The sequence below is a fragment of the Leucopleurus acutus genome (genome assembly GCF_964270905.1).
Source record: "Leucopleurus acutus genome assembly, chromosome: 18".
Classification (NCBI taxonomy): Eukaryota; Metazoa; Chordata; class Mammalia; order Artiodactyla; family Delphinidae; genus Leucopleurus; species Leucopleurus acutus.
The window spans coordinates 3,799,999-3,817,527 of NC_139160.1; the positions used below are offsets into that span (position 1 = coordinate 3,799,999).

General features: G+C 41.0%; 1 protein-coding gene across 1 annotated transcript in view; it reads left to right on the forward strand.

Moving 5' to 3' along the window:
- The window catches only part of ATP8A2 (ATPase phospholipid transporting 8A2), a 526,430-nt gene that overhangs the window by 358,581 nt on the left and 150,320 nt on the right, over nt 1-17,529 (forward strand). Inside the window, exon 28 of the mRNA XM_082859361.1 lies at nt 13,083-13,157. Within this exon, the coding sequence (XP_082715487.1) occupies nt 13,083-13,157 (75 nt within the window). The remainder of the gene's footprint in view (nt 1-13,082; nt 13,158-17,529) is intronic.

A 17,529-nucleotide genomic window follows, 5' to 3' on the forward strand; every position in this document is an offset into this window, starting at 1 on the left:
AAATATTTCTGCTGGTTGTTAGACCGTTATTCTGAAATCATAAATACATACACTTAAACTAGACGAGTTGCTATATCGATGCCTCAAAATTATTTTAAATGACGTTCTAAACGTGAATAATGCCATAATTAAAAGGCAATGCTATCAGAGTAGTTTGATTGCTTTGAATTTATTGAGGAAATATTCCTTCTGAAAATAAAAGCTGAGAAGAGGGGGAAGAAGAAGGAAAAAGTGTTCGAGGAGGTTTTGCATGTGAAGCTGTACGTCTCCTTCACCAGCGTCCCTCTCCCCTATACTGACACCTTCGTAAGGCCTGGGGCACCTCTGAGAGAGGTGACGCTTCTGTTGATATTTCCCGTTCTAATTCATTCAGAGATCCTGAGATTACACCTACTGAAGCAGCTCTCAGTTTGGGGCATTTGAGGAAGCTGCCACTTGTCAGGGCCCCAAACTGATCGTTAGGAACTTTGAACGTCACAGCTGGGACAAAGGGCAGGGTAGGCGAGTGCCTTTACAAAGTGCGGCATGGTTTCAGCTTTTGTCTCATGTGGTGTTTGCTGTGATTGTACAGACAGGGTTGTTGGACTCACTTGATCTCATCTGTGACCTTTTTCCCCACAGCTCTCTACCACAACCCCCAGAGCAATGGTTCTGGGCCCGGCTTTGTGCCTTGTTCTGGCCAGTCATGTATAAGTGAAGGCCTCTGGGTAGACTTCCAGAAGTGCCTGGCCCGTGAATAAACATTTACTTAGGGTTAAAATAAATGAGCTATAAACTTCAAGTACCATTTATAAAATTCAATGCACAGTGCCTGTGCTTCGCTTCTGTCTTTGGCCCTTGATCTGTAAATGTTGCTGTCACCCAGAGCCCCGTCCATGGATTTCCTCTTTCTTCCTGACACAGCGTCCCTCACTGGATGACTTCTTCTCCCGTCGATGTGATTACTATCTATTTACTAATATTACAAACATTTTCCTTATATAGCTTCTCCCCTGAGCATCAGCCTTGCACTGTGAATTTCTCCCTGGAGAGCCCCCAGGTACTGCACATTTCACACACCCCCAAAACAAACTCGTCTTCCGCCCTCTCACCTCCAAGCTTCACCTCTGGTTGTGGTCGTTGGTTACTAACCATTAGGGAAATGCAAACCAAAACCACAGTGAAATACCTATTCACACTCATTAAGGTGGCTACTATTTTTTTAAAAAAAAAGACACAGAAAGTAACAAGTGTTGGTGAGAAGACAGAGAAATCGGAACCTTTTTGCCTTGCTAGTGGGAAAGTAAAGTGGTGCGGCCACTGTGGAAGATAGTATGGAAATTCCTTTAAAAGTTGAACACGTAGCATTACCGTATAATCCAGCAATTCCATTCTGGTCATATGCCCCAAAGAATCAAAAGCAAGGACTTGAACAGTGACTTGGACATCAGTGTTCAGAGGAGCATTATTCACAGTATCCAGAAGGTGGAAGCAACCCAAGTGTCCATCGGCGATTGAATAGATAAGCAAAACGTGGTCTGTACATACCCTGAAATACTATTCAGGCTTCAAAAGGACTGAAATTCTGCTAATTGCTACCACATGGATAAACCTTGAAAACATTATGCTAAGAGGCATAAGGCAGACACGAAAGGACAAATATTGCCTGATTCCATTCATATGAAGTAACTGGAGTAGTTAAATTCAGAGAGACGGAAAGCAGAACAGTGGTTACCAGGGACTCGTGGGAGGAACGAACGAGCAGTTGCCGGTTATGGGAACCCTTTCAGCTCGGAGCGATGAACAAGTTCTGGAGATGCGGTCGTGATGATTTTACAACAGTGTCAGTGTACTTAATGCCACTGAACTGTACCCTTAAAAACGGTTCAAATGGTAAATGTTATGTACATTTTACCACCATAAAATAAGTAAAGCTATACTGAGCGAGTCTTTTCAGATATGTAGACACACAGTTTTCAAATTTCTCTAGGGCAATGCGTGCAGCGCTGTTCGCAACCTTGAAGAACAGCTGTCCAGTGTCCTTCAGAGTCTGAAGCCAGCCCTCTCCTCTCACTTCATTATCCTTGTTCTGGCCACCTGGAAATTCACAGCTGCTATGATTACATACAAGTCTTTCCTCTGCCTTTAATAGTCCTCTGCCCCCATGAGCTGATGATGGAATCTGACACTTCCAGACCCAGCAAGTACCTACCACCTTGGGGAAAGCTGTGGTGAGTCCTGTAGACAGAACCCATTTCCCAAAGAACTTTCCCGTACTTCTGATTCATCCCAAACTTGTCCTCAACCACAGTGAGGTCTTTAAGGGCAAGGACGGTGTCTGCTTCACCTTTGTGACTGCTGCACGTAGCACAGCATAATTTGAAGCAGGGTCTTAGTAAACAGTTCTATAACTGAACTTTTAAAAATACATATGATTTTTCTAATCCTTCTCTGAGAGAGTAGACAGACCTTTTCCCCCACTTTCCAGAACAAATAAATAAGGAAAAGAAATGTCACACCTCGCCCAGGTTGCAGGCATCAAGTGGCTGAAGGGGATGGAGAGACGGTATCAGAAGCCTTGCCTTCTTACATCCCTGGTCTTTGGAGCCAGGCATTAAATCTTACCATCCATATGTTAAGAGCATTCCTTTATTGGTTATAAAACACACTTTCTCAGATATTTGCCATAGGTCCTATCCATAAACGGAATGATCTTATACATATTTCTGCTACCTCTTCTGTAATAAACCCCCTGCCACTGTTCCAACACCAGGAGGTTGGAAACAACTGTGTCATTAATGGACGAGAACAGATCCTAACCAGGGATCCCAGATGAAAGCTTCATTATTTCATTACTAGCCTCCAGGGCGATTTGGTCTCCTAACACTGGAGCACGGGATTTGGGCCGAGAGTCTCAGCCTTGAACTATTAAGAAATGTAAGTAGTCCTTGACACAGTTTGGAGCAATTACATTCTATTGTGCCAAGAATTCCGTATTAAAAATCGATTTAATTGTGCGTACTGCATCTGGTCGATATTATGATCTTTTATGGGAAGGAAACACGATTCTGTATTTACCTGATGGTCCGTAGGATAAGCATGTCATTTGGTAGCCCTGAAAAATTAAGGAAACATTGAAAGTGTTTACGAGATTTCCCTTTACTAACTTGTGGGACTTTTGAGCTGTAAGATTCAACGTCTTACATCGCTTGGGATTTTAATGGAAAAGAAAATGTTTCAACTGAAGCAAGAAAATTTCTACGTGCGCATCATATGCTATATTTATTTGCATGTGATATTCCTCTTTTATGCTTTTGACATTCTAATCCCTTTAAACATAACTTAGATGGTCATGTTAGTATTAATTGGTGTTTTTTTATTCAAAAAATCTGGATAATGAAAGGTGAGAGGCTTACTTTTGTCTGCTGGGTCGATTTCAACCATATTTAGCGAAGGACTGTGAGATTTCAGCTTAAAATATTGCAGGGAAATGTTTTTAAAACCAGAGTGATTGCATTTTGTTATGTGGTGTGTTTTTCAAAGGAATTTATATCTTAATGTGAAAAGGAGCCTTAGCTTCCTTCCATGGCATTAGAGGCGTAAGAATGAGATCAGTTTGTTAATAAGTGTTTTTGAACTGCTGACGTGCTTATAGTTGTGAAGTATTTTGTTCCTGTCACAATCTTAAACTGTCAACAGCATGGTTAGTTGCCTTAAATATTGATTTGATTCTGAATCGCCTTAACTTGTTTTTTTTTTTTTTAAAGTCACTGATTTGTTAGGTAGGGTCTACTGTTACTAACTATAACTGTCTGTCAAACACCTATTTGGTAGCAGCCACAATATTTTTGTCTCTGTGCCCTGATTTCCTCATTTGTGAAATGCAGACCATGCCTATTTGTTAGGGTTGCTAGGAGCTTTAAATGAGATACTGTACTCCATTTAGAAGGTTCTGCTCGAAGGTTCTGTGCAGAGTAGGCATTAAATACACATTAGCTTTTATCATCATCATCAAAAACAACAATGACGGTTCTGTAGTGTGTGGTTTTCTTTCCATTCGTTCATTAAAAATGAAGTTTGGGAAAGGTGTGGGGAGGAATAAATTAGGAGTTTGGGATTAACAGTACTCTCTATAAAATAGATAATCAGCAAGGACCTACTCTATAGCACAGGGAACTCTACTCAATATTGTGTAATAACCTATATGGGAAAAATATCTAAAAAAGAATAGATACACGTATATGTATAACTGAATCACTTTGCCGTACACCGGAAACTAACACAACATTGTAAATCAGCTATACTCCAATATAAAATAAAAAGTTTTTAAACATGAAGCTTGGGGGGCGGGGATTAAGGAAGCTGCCCTGATCACATAGCAATTCAGTGAATGGAATTGATAGAATCTCTGGCTGCATGCATCTCACAAATGGCGGGGTGTACAGGTAACAAGGCAACAGAAAGTACCGGAGAGAAATGAACACGGTGAAGTGACAGAGTAACAAGGCCTTCTCCTCTACATAATTCTTGAAAGGAGTGCTTCTTTGTTGTATGGTAGCAGTGTATAAAGGAAAAGTAACTTCCTCTCAGCTGCCTTTATTTCTGCACTAGTAGTCAGTAGCTTCCATGCTTTTCTTTGCATTCATGAAAATACGTAAACATGTGGCATTTTTGTTGTGGTTTTGCAAGAAATGGATTCTGTACCCGTTACTCTGTAACTTTCTTTCTTGTGTTGGTTTGCCTTGAAAAAATCCCTAGAAGTTTTGTAAGTATGTGGTGTTTGCTGCTAGCATTGGGCCTGTCCAGGACTGACCCATAAAGAAAAAACTCTCCGAAGATTTCAGAGACGAACCCAGCCTGTTTATTACCACAGTCTTTATTTAACTCTGGCCACTCAATCCCATATTTATGGGGCAAAAGATACTGGAGGGGGGCTTCCCTGGTGGCGCAGTGGTTGAGAGTCCGCCTGCTGATGCAGGGGACACGGGTTCGTGCCCGGGTCCGGGAGGATCCCACATGCCGCGGAGCGGCTGGGCCCGTGAGCCATGGCCGCTGAGCCTGTGCTCCACAACGGGAGAGGCCACGGCAGTGAGAGGCCCGCGTACCGCCAAAAAAAAAAAAAAAAAAGATACTGGAGGGGAAGTTCCTAGGCTATCTTGCTACTACTGTTATTTTTGTGCTGTTATTATTTTTAAATTTCTGATAATCCTTACCCTATAATAGCATCCTGATTTTTCTCCCTTAATTTCCTGTCTACCTACCTAATGACTTACCTAGTCATTTTGCCTTTTCTTTTGTCAATCTCATACTGTTTCTCTGGCATACATTCCTTCATTTACATACATATAGATTTTACATTTTAAAAGACAGGATTGCTGCATTTATCCCCTAATAAAGAACTTTAAGGGGTTTCCCCCTATGCTTTTTGTTTTGTTTTGTTTCCCACTGTTACCAGTACTGCAAAACAAGGTATGTTTTTATATACAGGTGCTTTTATTTATGAGAAATGAACTTCTAAAAATAGAATTTCTAGATGAAGTGTATGCTTCTTTTTTATCCTAATGCATACTGCCAGATCGAATTCCAAAAAGATTGTAGCCCTTTGACTTTTAAACAGATATCTTTAATCAGCTCAGACCTGACTGCATATCACTAGATCATGATGTTGCTGCCACTTTAGTGAGAAACCGAATGGCTAATTATTTAATTACTCTCTGTAGGGTACTTTTCCACTTCAGTCCTCTACCGTGGGTCTTGGAAGAGCCGAGTAAATTGAGGAACGGTTCCCCCCATTCCCGGATGAAGCAATCATCCAAGTATGTGGCTGGGAGCTGAGAATCTGAGTGGCAGCAGGTCCAGCTGCCAATGTGGTACAGTGGCGGCTGGGACCCCTAGACAGGAGTCTGTGCAATTAGCCAGGACGGTTACTGCATTTTTGGCAGTGGGGCAGCAGTTAAAGCAAAAAAGGATCTTTTTCCAAGAAGGAAAAGCCATTTAATAAGTGTGGGTCAGTTCGCTCATAACAGCGCTGCATTTGAGCAGGAGAAACCCCAGGAGCTTGGCAAACCATCACTACTGGCCAGTATTCCTCCCAGCTCACAAGTCTGAGGCCGTCCGGGCAGAACCTGGCTCTCTGCTTTGACTGTATCCATTTAATAGCATTCCTAGTTAACAGAGTGAAAGCAGAGGAATCTTTGCTCCCTTAATCCAGAAGAGTAAGATTTAGTGGCTGTAGAAACCGTGGTCCGAGTAACCGCACAGCAGAGGGGGCGGGCAGTCTGTCTGTATCGCGGACTGTGTGCTTGGGCACGCAGCTTGAAACCGTGGTCCTCCAAAAATGACATTGATGCTTATGAATGGCGCAATGCTTTCTTTTTTGTAGATGGATCAACATTTGTATATGACTAACCACTGTGAAAGTCTGATTTTATAGTGTGTCAGGGAGCCATCGTGTACCTGTCCTGTGAATAAATAAAGTAAAAACTCGGTACGTTTTCATAAATATTTTAAAATACAGTGTGTTCTCCTACTTTTTCCATTTCACCTAGGGAAATCTTGCCAAAATAAAATCAAGTTTGAGTCTTTACAATGTAAGAGAAAACCAGCTCATGGATTTTGAAATGAGAAGATGAATTGTGTTTGTTTTGTTTATTTAGGTTTTAATTTTTTCTCTCCCAAGTAAATCTTTCCAATGAAATACACAGGTCTGATCCCCTAATGATGGATTATTTGAATGAAGATTGAAATTGAATTGGAGGTGTTGAAAATTAGCTGCCTTATACTTTTCAAAAAGCCGCAGCACCTGCAACTGATAAAAATTAGGACAAACATATCAAAAATCTTTGAAGAAACATGTGGTCCAGCCAGTGCCAACTTGGACAGGATCAGAACACTGGCTGCTCAGAGGAAATATCTCAACATTCAGCTAATCAAGGATGTTAATCTGAAGTAAAGATTGAAAATTGTGACATGGTTAGGATTGCTCAGAGCAAAGGTTAATGCTGAGAAAGAGAAGCTTGATTTCTTAGGATCTTTTCCCCTTACTGTGTATTTTCAACAACTAGAATGTCATAGTTATATGAAATTCACTCTCAGTCTTTAAACTGATTTCTCATTAATAATTTGTCAAGATATATTTCTGGTTTAGGGATCTAATTTTGTCAAGGTCTGCATTCACATGCATTGCTACCACGGCCTCTGAAGAGTAAGGCCTGTGGTTCTGTGCATGAGGCATCAGGCCAGAGGGTAGTTACTCGAAAAGAAGCGAAGATTTCTGAATCCTCACCTGCTACCCACAGATTTAATCATGGCTTCCTGCAGTCTGTCCCGTGGCGTTATTTTGCTTATAACAAACACGTTGCAACATTATTTCGAAGTTTTATCAGGTTGACCTAATGAACCTATTTCTTTCATCCAGGGTTTCTCAATAGTGGCACCCTTGACATCTTGGACCAGATAATTCTTTGCTGTAGGGAACTCGCCTGGGCATTGTAAGGTATTTAGCAGAATCTTTGGCCTCTACCCTCTGGTTGCCAACAGCGCCCTCAAAACAGTTTCCAGACATTGTCAAGTGTCTCAAAGGCAAAATCAACCCTAGTTGAGAAAAACTGCTCGAAACAGTTATCTAAATGAAACATGAACGTGTTTAAAAAGTTCAAAATAGTACGAGAGGTATGAGTGAGTCTCCATTACTACCACCTAGAGAACACTTCTGCTCCCTCAAGATAATGAACGTGAACAGTTTCTCATGGGTCTTCCGGAAAGTCGCCATGCGTATGAGAGTGTATACACCTGCTCTGCATAATCATGACTACTCAACATATACCTTGATATTTTTCATGTAATACTATATCAGTGAGAGTTCTGTATTACCATGCTCACACACCTATATTGCTCTTTTTAATGTCTACATAGTATTTCATCGCTGTGGATGAATTATATCCATTTAACTAGCTACCGATCTCCGTGCAGGTTCTAATTTCTTATCCTTCCAAATAATGCCATGGTAACATCCTTGTATTTTTATGTTGAATACTATGTGATTATAGCTATAGGATATAGAGTATGTTCCTACAAGTTGGAATTGCTGGGTCAAAGGAGAAGTATATTAAACATATTTGTGGACAATGCTATATTACCATCTGGGTATAAGGGTAGCTGATTTCTCTGGTTATCAAGCTTTTAAATCTTTGCCCATTTGTTGGGTAAGAAATGATATCCCGGGCTTCCCTGGTGGTGCAGTGGTTGGGGGTCCGCCTGCCGATGCAGGGGACGTGGGTTTGTGCCCCGGTCCGGGAGGATCCCACATGCCGCGGAACGGCTGGGCCCGTGAGCCATGGCCGCTGGGCCTGCGCGTCCGGAGGCTGTGCTCCGCAGAGGGAGAGGCCACAGCAGTGAGAGGCCCACACACCACAAAAAAAAAAAAAAAAATGATATCCCTTTGTGTGTGTGTTTCATAAAAAGTGAGATTTCCTACATTTATAAGTGGTTTTGTGTCCTGTGATCACACTGCCTGTATATTCTTTCCCTGTTTTCCTAACAGCTTGTTGGCATTTTCTTTCTTATTTGTAGGAACTCTTTATATAGTAAGGAAATTAGATCTTCACAGACGTTACAAATATATGTGTACTGTTTATTCATCTTCTTTCAACTTTATTAATATTTTTTGCTATAGAAATGAATTGTTTCAAATTTATTCCTCTTTTTGTTTGATTTCTGAGTTTGTCATACAGAGAGTCAGTTTCACATACAAAAAATAACTTTTTTTTCCTGTTTTCTCCTAATGCTCTGAGTTAGTTTTTTATGGTTAAGTGTTCAAGCCATCTGTGATTAGTTTGAGTATATGGAGTGAGACCACAATACTATACAGGTATAACTTTTCCTATACAGAATGGTAATTTATTATATGTGAAAGGGTATTTCAACAGAGTGAGATAAGGTGGTTTATTAACCAAGTGCTGTTGACATAATTGCCTCACATTTGGGTACAAGGTAATGAAGCTGGGTCCATACTTGGTGCTTGCAGGGAAGCAGTGGAGGGCCACTGCAGCTCCACGAGGAAAGGCAGTGACCTCAGAATGGCAGGCGAGGGCCTTGTCCACTGTAGGGCTTTGCAAGTTAGGGTCATGGATTCAATCTTATTCGAATAGTGTTTCTTTTTCACATTTCTCTTGTACTTAGCATATATTTGGGGGTTTGTATTTTTATCCATTCAGCATTTTTAAATGTATTATTAATATAACACATATTTGGTATTACTTCTGTCATCATATTTCATGTTATGTTTCAACTCTTGATGTTTCCTCGGTTTCTACCTTTTGCTGAAATTCTCGTCACGCTTTATTTCCCTAAGGACTTGTGAACATCCACTGCTGACTTCTGGTGTTGTCTACTGTGCCCGAGAAACATGAAGCCAAACTTGACTTTTCCCCTCGTAGGCTAATTGCTTTTTCTGCCTGAATATATTAAAAAACTGATCCTATAAAATTTTAAAACTCATTAATTCATGTATCAGGGTTTGTGTGGTTGTTGATCTTTTGGTGGCCTTTGTTTTGTTTCCTGGAGACAAAAGGTGTCTTCTCTATTTATTGGCTGATTAAGGTTTTAGAATATTTCAGGACTTTTTCTTCTATTATATCTTCGAACATTTGTTTCCATGCTTTTTTTTATACCTTTTTAAAAATAAATTTATTTATTTATTTTTGGTTGCGTTGGGTCTTCGCTGCTGCGTGCGGGCTTTCCCTAGTTGCAGCGAGCGGGGTCCTCTCACCGTCATGGCCTCTCCCATTGCAGAGCACTGTCTCTAGGTGCGCGAGCTCAGTAGTTGTGGCTCACGGACTCCAGAGTGCGGGCTCAGCAGCTGTGGCGCATGGGCTTAGCTGCTCTGTGGCGTGTGGGGTCCTCCCGGACCGGGGCTCGAACCCGTGCCCCCTGCATCGGCAGGCGGACTCCCAACCACTGTGCCACCAGGGAAGCCCTCTCCTTTGTTTTGTTTTTTTAGGTACACCTTTTGGGGTTTTTGTTGTTGTTGTTATCTTTGGAAGGCAGGCAGTTTCTCTTAAATTCAATGTTAACCTTTGTTCATTGCCCAGTTTTCTCGAGCCTGCCCTACCCTACCCTGACTGCTTTCAGCAGTGTCCATTCTGGGTTTTATTTCCATGGCCTTAATCTGTCACATCGACCTTTCTTATTTGTTTCCTTCTTTGATATCTTACACATCTCATTTTAGCTCTTGTTTCAATGAAAGACCACATGTTCTTTAGCTCTTTTCGCCTCGTCAGGAGCATTCAAAATATTTTTCTGTGCTTTGACCTGGTTCTTTCTTTGGAGATTGTTTCATAGTATTATCATTCATTTATATGTCACATTCTTCTGTTTGTATTTTTTCTTTGTTATTTTTTGATGATGTCTAGGGGAGGGGGCTTCACAGTTCTTTCAGAACGCTTTCCCATCAGTGTCTGTCTCTTCCGCACTGGTCACCTGTCACTCTGTAGTAATGACCACCTCCCTCGCCACCATTTCTTCTCCTCAGCATGCCTCACAGGGAATTTCTGTGCATCACAGGTTTCCTGTTAGGTGAGTTTGCATTTCTTTCTTTTCACTTTGCCTCGATTGGTATCAGCTGAGTTGATAGCTCTCTTTGCTCGGTCCCGTGCCCTGCCATTCTCCTCAGTCATTTCTGGGGGGAAAAGGCATTTGTGTGCGCATTGCCCTTGAACTGCGGTTTGCCTGCTGTGTTGAATTGGACCAGGGACCTCAGCCATGACTCATACCTACCTCTGTATGTCACCCTCTGAATAAGCGCTGATTCAGCTCTTTCTGGGCTTGTTCCACCTCTTTGTTGGAAACCTTTTCCCTCGGAAGGTTTTGTCTTCTATTGACTTTCTCCCTTGATTTGATCCTACTTCATCATATTTTTCAGCCTCTATTCTGTGTCATTTGTAGTTTTAATTAAGGCTATCACATAATTTCCTTGAAAATAACTTTTCTATTTTCAATTGTTTTCCTGCTTTCTATTGATATTAGGGAGGGGAGGACAGTAAAAATAGTACTACTCTACCTTCAGCAAAAGGCACTGCATTAACTGAATTAAGCAATAAAATAGTTGTGTTCAGTAGATATTTATCAATGTTCTCTGTATTGTCTGAATAGAAAAGTATAACACAATCTTGGGAAAATTAGGTTAAGACCCTTGAAGCACTTTATAAGTCTGCTTGAATCAGGTGTGGACCTGGACTGTCATTGCACTAAAAATTTGGTTGGAGTACTGATTGCCGAGACCTCATGTGATAGGGAGGCCGTGCAAATAAAATTGTTGTTTTAGGGATGGCTAATATTTGAAGAGGTGTGGTGACAGCATTCTGAGTGCAGAGCAGAGCACAAACTTCTGATTCTTAGTTCTCCACCAGTATTTCTTCACTGAGAATAGCCAGGCCTCATGGGGACCTCTGGGGAGGTAGTTGAAATGAAGAGTAAATTTTTGAAGGGTTTTTGAAGGTCAGCAAGCTTATCTTAGATTTCGGAGGGATCCCTGGTAGTCCTTTGAATGAGGGAGCGAGATGATGAAAAGATGTGCTAAGAAAACTCTATCTGGCGGTTGAATTGAGGTATTTCGTTCGATCTCACTGGGACATGGTGAGCGAGTCCCTGTTTGTGCCGCGCATCCTACTGGGTACAGTTGTGCAAATCTGGGAACAATTCCTGGCTCAGGAAACTTAGTCTGGGGGAGTCAAGAAACTGACTTAGAAAAGTCTGACTTAGTAAAATGTCAGTAGCAGAGTTAATCTCAACCCAGATTATTATGGGGTGGCTGTTCTGTGTTGCCAGAGTCCTTCCGCTGTAGTAATGGATTCAGTCTGTCACGATGTTACACCACTAAGGTGGATTCTGTGATTAGCATGGGGTACATTAAAGACTACCCCACATCACCAGGATCCTGCTGTATCATATAAATTCAGCTGAATTTTAAACAGTGGCGTTTTGTATCCCGTATTTCTGTATTTACTTTTTTCTAAATCAGGTTTCCATTCAGCCTCCTTATGGCTCGCCCATCTTCTGCTTCACTCTCACCACCTCCATATCTTCTCCTAATTATACCTGGTAATGGTTCCTTCTCTAAGATAATTTTTTTTCTTTTATAAATTTATTTATTTTATTTATTTATTTTTGGCTGTGTTGGGTCTTCGTTGCTGCACACGGGCTTTCTCTAGCTGCGGTGCGCGGGCTTCTCATTGTGTTGGCTTCTCTTGTTGCGGAGCACAGGCTCTAGGCGCGCGGGCTTCAGTAGCTGTGGCACACGGGCTCAGTAGTTGTGGCGCACGGGCTTAGTCGCTCCGCGGCATGTGGGATCTTCCCGGACCAGGGCTCGAAGCCGTGTCCCCCTGCATTGACAGCAGATTCTTAACCACTGCACCACCAGGGAAGTCCCAATAATTTTTTTTTTTGTCGTTCATGTCCCTGGCGCTTTGCTCTGCAGTTGTTTTTATGTCAGTCTTGCCTAATCAATTAGAATTATGGTCTACTTGAAGATATAATCTGTACTTAATTTATTTATACATCCCATGTTACTCCAAAAGATGATTTGAGCATGTTTCTTTCCTATTATTGCGTGTTGCCCTTTGCTGAGGTGGTGGACATTTGATTAAGGAGGGTCAGTATTTTATGAGCTAAGAACACACATGACCAACAGAGGAGTTTCTGTGGTTTTTTATTTATTTTTATCTATTTGAAAGTCCTACAAAGATAAATCATATTTATCGAGTCAACTTTATAGGAGAAAGAACACAAAGTTGAGACCCTTCCAGTATTGAGAAAGTGTTGACACAAAACATATTAGATGTAAATTAAACATAAACTGCTTTTCTGTAAATATGTACATGCTACCTCTTAAAGTCGATGTACGCCTTAACTTTTCGTTAAAATATTGGTATTTGTGATACTGGGAATCTGTATTTTATGAAAGAGCAGCGGCTGCGATCCTCTGGTGCTTTATCTCGCGGCAGCTGTGTCCAGCTGGTGGTCCACATTCCCCACTACGCCTTCGGTGAATGGAAGCATTTAGGTCCATATTGATACAAAACTTCATGAACTTTTTTCTCTTTCAGCTTTGGTTCGCCTTCGTTAATGGATTTTCTGGGCAGATTTTATTTGAACGTTGGTGCATTGGCTTGTACAACGTGGTAAGCATTCTCCACTTCTCTCTGATGGCGTGCAGAACTAAACTGTTTGTGTCTGGGAAGTGTATCTAAGTCCCTCATCTGCCTCCATGGCAGGCAGCACAAATACATCTTTAGGGCCTTTGTTGCTGCCCCACATCCTGCAGAAGCCCAAACTCTCCACACATGGTTTCAATCATAGCAGATCATTCTTGAATAACCCCATGAAATTATTAACCCATATATCTTGAAAATAGACCCTTGTTACCTCCGGACTAAATGCCCGGGCAACATTTCCATGTTTTTAGCTCAAGAAAAAAATTTCTGAGCTACGTCTAAACTCATTCCACTCCATGATTTTATTTCTGAATTCTTAAACCTATGCGAATATACAACGTGTAACCTGGTGTCCTTTTTGTCCTTCTTAAAAGCGTATCTGTCCTTGTGGAAGAACGTTTCCTCCCACAGTTAGTGCTAAAATAATGAATTCTGACTTCCAGCTCCCATGGTGAATGGTAATCAGCTTATTTGGTATTTTTCATGATTTTAGAGCTCTGTTTTCATTACTTGACTGTAATGAATTCAAAAGCTAGACATAAATATAAACTATAGACTAAGATGACTGTGTAGCTACTTAGGCTTTTTTTTTACTGGCAAGGGGTATAGCTTGGTGCTGTAGAGACCCGAGTACGCCACATTTCTGGAGTTGCACTTTCACCACTGCTTTGGACCCTAACTCTGACATTCTCTGCCCTGGGGGAGTTTGTACTCTGAAGCAGCCAGCATAGGTAGACATAGATGGAAGTTACCAGACATACAATGAGATAAATCGTGGTGCTGTAAGTATTTACAATTTGTATATACATTCGTGGCTGGCTATTCGGATCATCCATTCTCAGACTCCTCCCCCCCACACACACCCTTTTTTAGTAGCTGCTGTGCTAGGTGTTATGTATAACATGCTGCATACAGCACGTTGCTTCAGCCCTGTAGAGCTCGACGGGTTCAGAGGGTCACACGTGTAGACTAAGATACTGGTGAACCAAGTTCAGATCTTGGGTTTAGGCAGCATTCCGAAGACGGTAAGTGTGTTACTCACTACAAAGTACACTAGTACATTTGTTGCTAATAATTATGCCCCCAAAGACAAAACTGACAGGTGATGAGAGCAGGGCTGAATTGATGGCCGTGTATCACCTATGCTTGAAAAGCTACTCTGACCCCCTACCACATGGAAAGGGGCTCCAGGGCCTCCCCTTGGACAGATGGTTAACTTTGCAGGACTTAAAAGTGTTTTGAGTAGGTTAAAATTATGTGACCGTTTAGGGGGAAATATACTGACTGCTCCGTAGTGATTTAGTGTTGGGAGTGGCCAACCCAGGCCCACGTACGTACTTGTAACTAGAAGGCTGGGACCTAGGAGGCTATGTTTAGTGCTAAGGACTGAAATACATGTCACTGGTTACACGATAAATGGATCTTAGCCCTCTTCTCATGCTCAGGCAGGAGTGCTAGGTTCTTTCCTTAGCACCCTGCAGTCTTGGGCAGTTCAGATTCATCCAACAAACTCGTATTGAGTGGCTATTACACATCAGATGCCCGTAGGCTATAGGATGATGTTGGTCAAGATATGGTCCCCAGACCACTTGCAGGAGAAGCACCAGGATTTCTCTGAAGACGCAGATTTCCCAAACATCATCCTAACTTAACGAAGAGTTTCTCAGAGGTACTGAGAAGCAAAACAAAAATGTAAATAAAACTTTCTAGCAGTGGTTACCCACATTAAAGTTTAAGACGCACGATGACCTCTGATCCCTAGGGTTGGGGATACGTCTTATCCCCTTTGTATCCTCCAGATGAGGGACGATACGGCAGCAGAGAAGTGAATTCCCAGGTGAAATGGCCCTGTGACCACGGGTCCACGGTACCAGTGTGGGAGACGGTCACCAGGGAGTGGTGGCAGAGTTGGGACAGTCAGATCCAGTGGGTTCAGAGGGTCATTGGCCTCCACAGTCAATCACTGGAAGGACCAAAGCTTTTGAGGACTTGGAAGTCTGCCCCCATAGCAATTGTCTTGGTAACTTTTGTTTGAAATAAATAGAAACTTAGAGAAGAGTTGCAAGAAAGAGTACAGAGAACGGTATACCCAGACTCATCAATTATTGGCATTTTGCCTACCACATGCGTCTCTCTCAAGACACGCACACATGTGCGTACGTAGGCTCGTGTGCACATACACTCCAACACGTATATTTCTGAGCCAGTTGGGAGTCAGTTAAGACATAATGCCCATTCTGTTCATCCTTTAGTGCATAGCTGGACCATTCTCTTCCATAACCACAGTATAATGATCAAAATCATACAGTGTAACATGGATACGATACTACTGTCTAAGCCCTACTACCCCGTATTCCAATTTTGTGGTTACTCCTCTGTTTAGCCTTTGCTTCCACTCCGGGTCCCTCCGCAGTTTGTGACATCTGAGACATTGCTACTGACCCCTCTTCTGGGCTGGAGTCTCCCTTGCCATTTTCTTTTTTTTTTGTTTTTAACATCTTTATTAGAGTAGAATTGCTTTACAATGGTGTGTTAGTTTCTGCTTTATAACAAAGTGAATCACTTATATCCCTTGCCATTTTCTGCAAGCAGTATTGCTTTTTTCCTTTTCGGTACTTAACGCTTCATGTTTGATTCCCCAAGCCAGCTAAAGTAGAAAGTCATCGTTTCTCAATCTCATTCTCAGAGCAGATTACATAGCATTGAAACTCCTCCATCTCCCAAGGTCGTGAATCAATGCCATCCTATTAGATGCTCATTATATCCATAGTCCAATTTCTACATCATTTTAGGTTATGAGTAGAATGAGACTGAAGAGGCTACCGGTGACAAAAGCTACCATGATCAGATGGATTTTAGCTACATGTTATCCACTTTTTAGTGAAGAGATAACTCTTTTGAGCACTGTTTCAGAAAATATCTCCTCCTTAATTTTCAAGCCAGCAGAATTTGAAGAAAACTGAGCCAGTCTTACTTATACACATAAATATAAAAATTGTAAATAAGGTATCAGCAAATAGAATTCAACGATGAATCAAAAGAATAAAATATTTGACAAAGGATTTATTTCAGGAATCCAGGAGGCTCAACATTTTTAAATGTTTCTAAGTATCACTGTATCAGCCGAAAAAAGAAAAATGTGATCCCATCAGTAGATGGTGCAAAAGTCTTTGAGTCAATTCAGCTGCCCGTTCCAAAATAAGAACCCTAAATAATATAGGAAAGAAATAAGTCAATTAACTATAATGCAGGCTGTTTATTAAAAAAACCAGTAGCATATTGCCATAAATGGTAAAACTCTAAAATGATTTCATTTTAAATAAGAAATTAGTCAGGGATTCCTGCCATCACTATATAATTCAGCATTGTTTTGGAATTTTCAGCAACTACCAAGACAATTAAATAACTATTACAAATACTAGGAAAAAGTAAAATATTTCTGTGCTTATACAAATATATGCACCAAAAATGGCCATGTTAAATATGTTCATATATGACTGTACATCTAAAAAACCCAAAACATACCAGTAAAGAAATACTAGGATTATAAGAAAATTTGATAAGCTGGCCAGATTCATAATAAATATATAAAAACCCATAGTTGTTTTCTGTCCTGGCAATCACTAGCTTTTTTTTTTTTTTTTAATTCTAACAATGAGCGCTTAGAAATGCAAGGAGAATAGTAATTCCTTTCAAAATAGCAATTAGAATTATACATTTCGTAGGAACAATTTTTATAGTACTTCCATGAAAAACACCCCAAATCTTACCTAAGTATATGCAACAAGATTTAACCAAATGGAAAGTCATACTATTTCCTTGTATGGGAAGACTTAGTATCATAAAAACCTTAGTATCAACCCTTCCAAAATTAGTATATAAATTTATGTGATTCCGTATAGAATCCCAGCGGATGATTGTTTCGGGGGTGGGGGGAGAAGGGAATTGCGTAAAATGATATTAAGGTATGAATGGAATTAACAGGCATCTAAGAATAAATATGCAAGGCATGTTCAAAAAAGACCAATCAGAAAGGTAGACTTATCTGAACATCTGACTATACTATAAAGCTACCATAACCACGTCAATGTGATACTGACAGAGAACTGGACAAATAAGTCAGGGAACTTAGCACTAAAGTTGGTGGTCCAGGGAAATGAACATTTTTTCAAAGTAAGAGTCAAAACTTAGGTGGATACTAATTTTTCAAGCTGGAGAGTATTAAATAGAATATAACAAGCATTGCTGACAGGGAAGCAGGGAGAAGATTGTTGTCCTTTCTGAAGGGAGAGATAAACAATGGGAACCTTTTCTGAAAGCAGCATCCTCTAAAGTTTAA